Here is a 1,031-nt window from a genome sequence, read left to right as displayed (position 1 = left end):
GGAGTGAAGCGTAGGTTTGATTGGGATGGCTCTGCACACGACGTTGTCTTTTCATTGGTAGAAAATCTTATTGTTATTGTGCAACCTGAAAAAAAATACGGAGATTAATCGAAAATAAATTAATGCTTAATACAAGAATATTTCTCGTATTTGACATTATTTGGAAAAGAAAAGTCCCACTTACCAGGAATGTAATAGTGCTGAGCTTCGTCGCTTCTACCAACTAGCTCTAGTCTCCTTCGTTTAGCAGCCCTTTCACTTATGACGGCCTTCGTGGCCATGGGGCACCATTCTAAGGAATGGAGCTCCATCGTTGCTGCTATTTCCTCATCGGAGCTAACGTGCGGCATGTCAATGAAATGACCACACTTCTGACAAAAGCCTGAAATGAATGTTTTGTAATAAAAGGTGTTTCACTTTTCAGGTTATTATTGGCAATAAACTTTCAAATCCATAAACTGCTCTTTCTCTTAGTAATACCAGTAATATATGAAGTGAAACTTACCGCTTTGTCGGTGCATTCTACTGGCATGAATTCGCCATCCCTTCAAGGTCCCAAATTCCTTTGGGCACATACCGCACCCTGAAAATATGAAAAGCGTTTCCAAATGCATTCATATCATTCATATAAAACATTTTTAACACAATAATGAAATAAATTAAAATTTACCAATTGTGGTCGACCCGTCAGCACTTCGAGTGATCGTGTACGGGTCGATTTCCGGCGCGATCAGCAGCCGTCGGTATTTCGCCGGTAAACCTTCCACTACCGGCGTGTGGAAGGGTTCCGCATTTGCTGATACTGCGCCACGTTCTTCCTCTTCTTCTACAACTGGGACCCGTATGGTTCGGGAACGCCTGAAATATATCCATTCAGGTATTTTTTTAAACTAGTCATTATGAGATTAATTTCTTATCTAATATTCACTTATTAAGCATACTACAAAATCTGTTCATTGTCTAACTACACTGTGCAATGATTCAGAAATTCGGACTACGTAGGGCGATAAATTAATATTACATTTCGAATT

General features: G+C 39.7%; 1 protein-coding gene across 1 annotated transcript; it reads right to left on the bottom strand.

Annotated features, from left to right (window-relative positions):
* Nucleotides 1–119: 119 nt before the first annotated feature.
* On the bottom strand, nucleotides 120–957 carry LOAG_19225 (hypothetical protein; the record flags this gene model as incomplete). The annotated part of the gene is made up of 4 exons (XM_020451878.1): nucleotides 120–382; nucleotides 506–583; nucleotides 671–858; nucleotides 929–957. The coding sequence occupies 4 exons, from the start codon at nucleotides 955–957 to the stop codon at nucleotides 120–122; spliced, it is 558 nt and encodes a 185-aa protein (XP_020304314.1).
* Nucleotides 958–1,031: the final 74 nt, after the last annotated feature.

Source organism: Loa loa (genome assembly GCF_000183805.2).
Source record: "Loa loa unplaced genomic scaffold supercont3.3352, whole genome shotgun sequence".
NCBI classification, from domain to species: domain Eukaryota; kingdom Metazoa; phylum Nematoda; class Chromadorea; order Rhabditida; family Onchocercidae; genus Loa; species Loa loa.
This window is presented reverse-complemented; position numbering and strand designations above follow the sequence as displayed.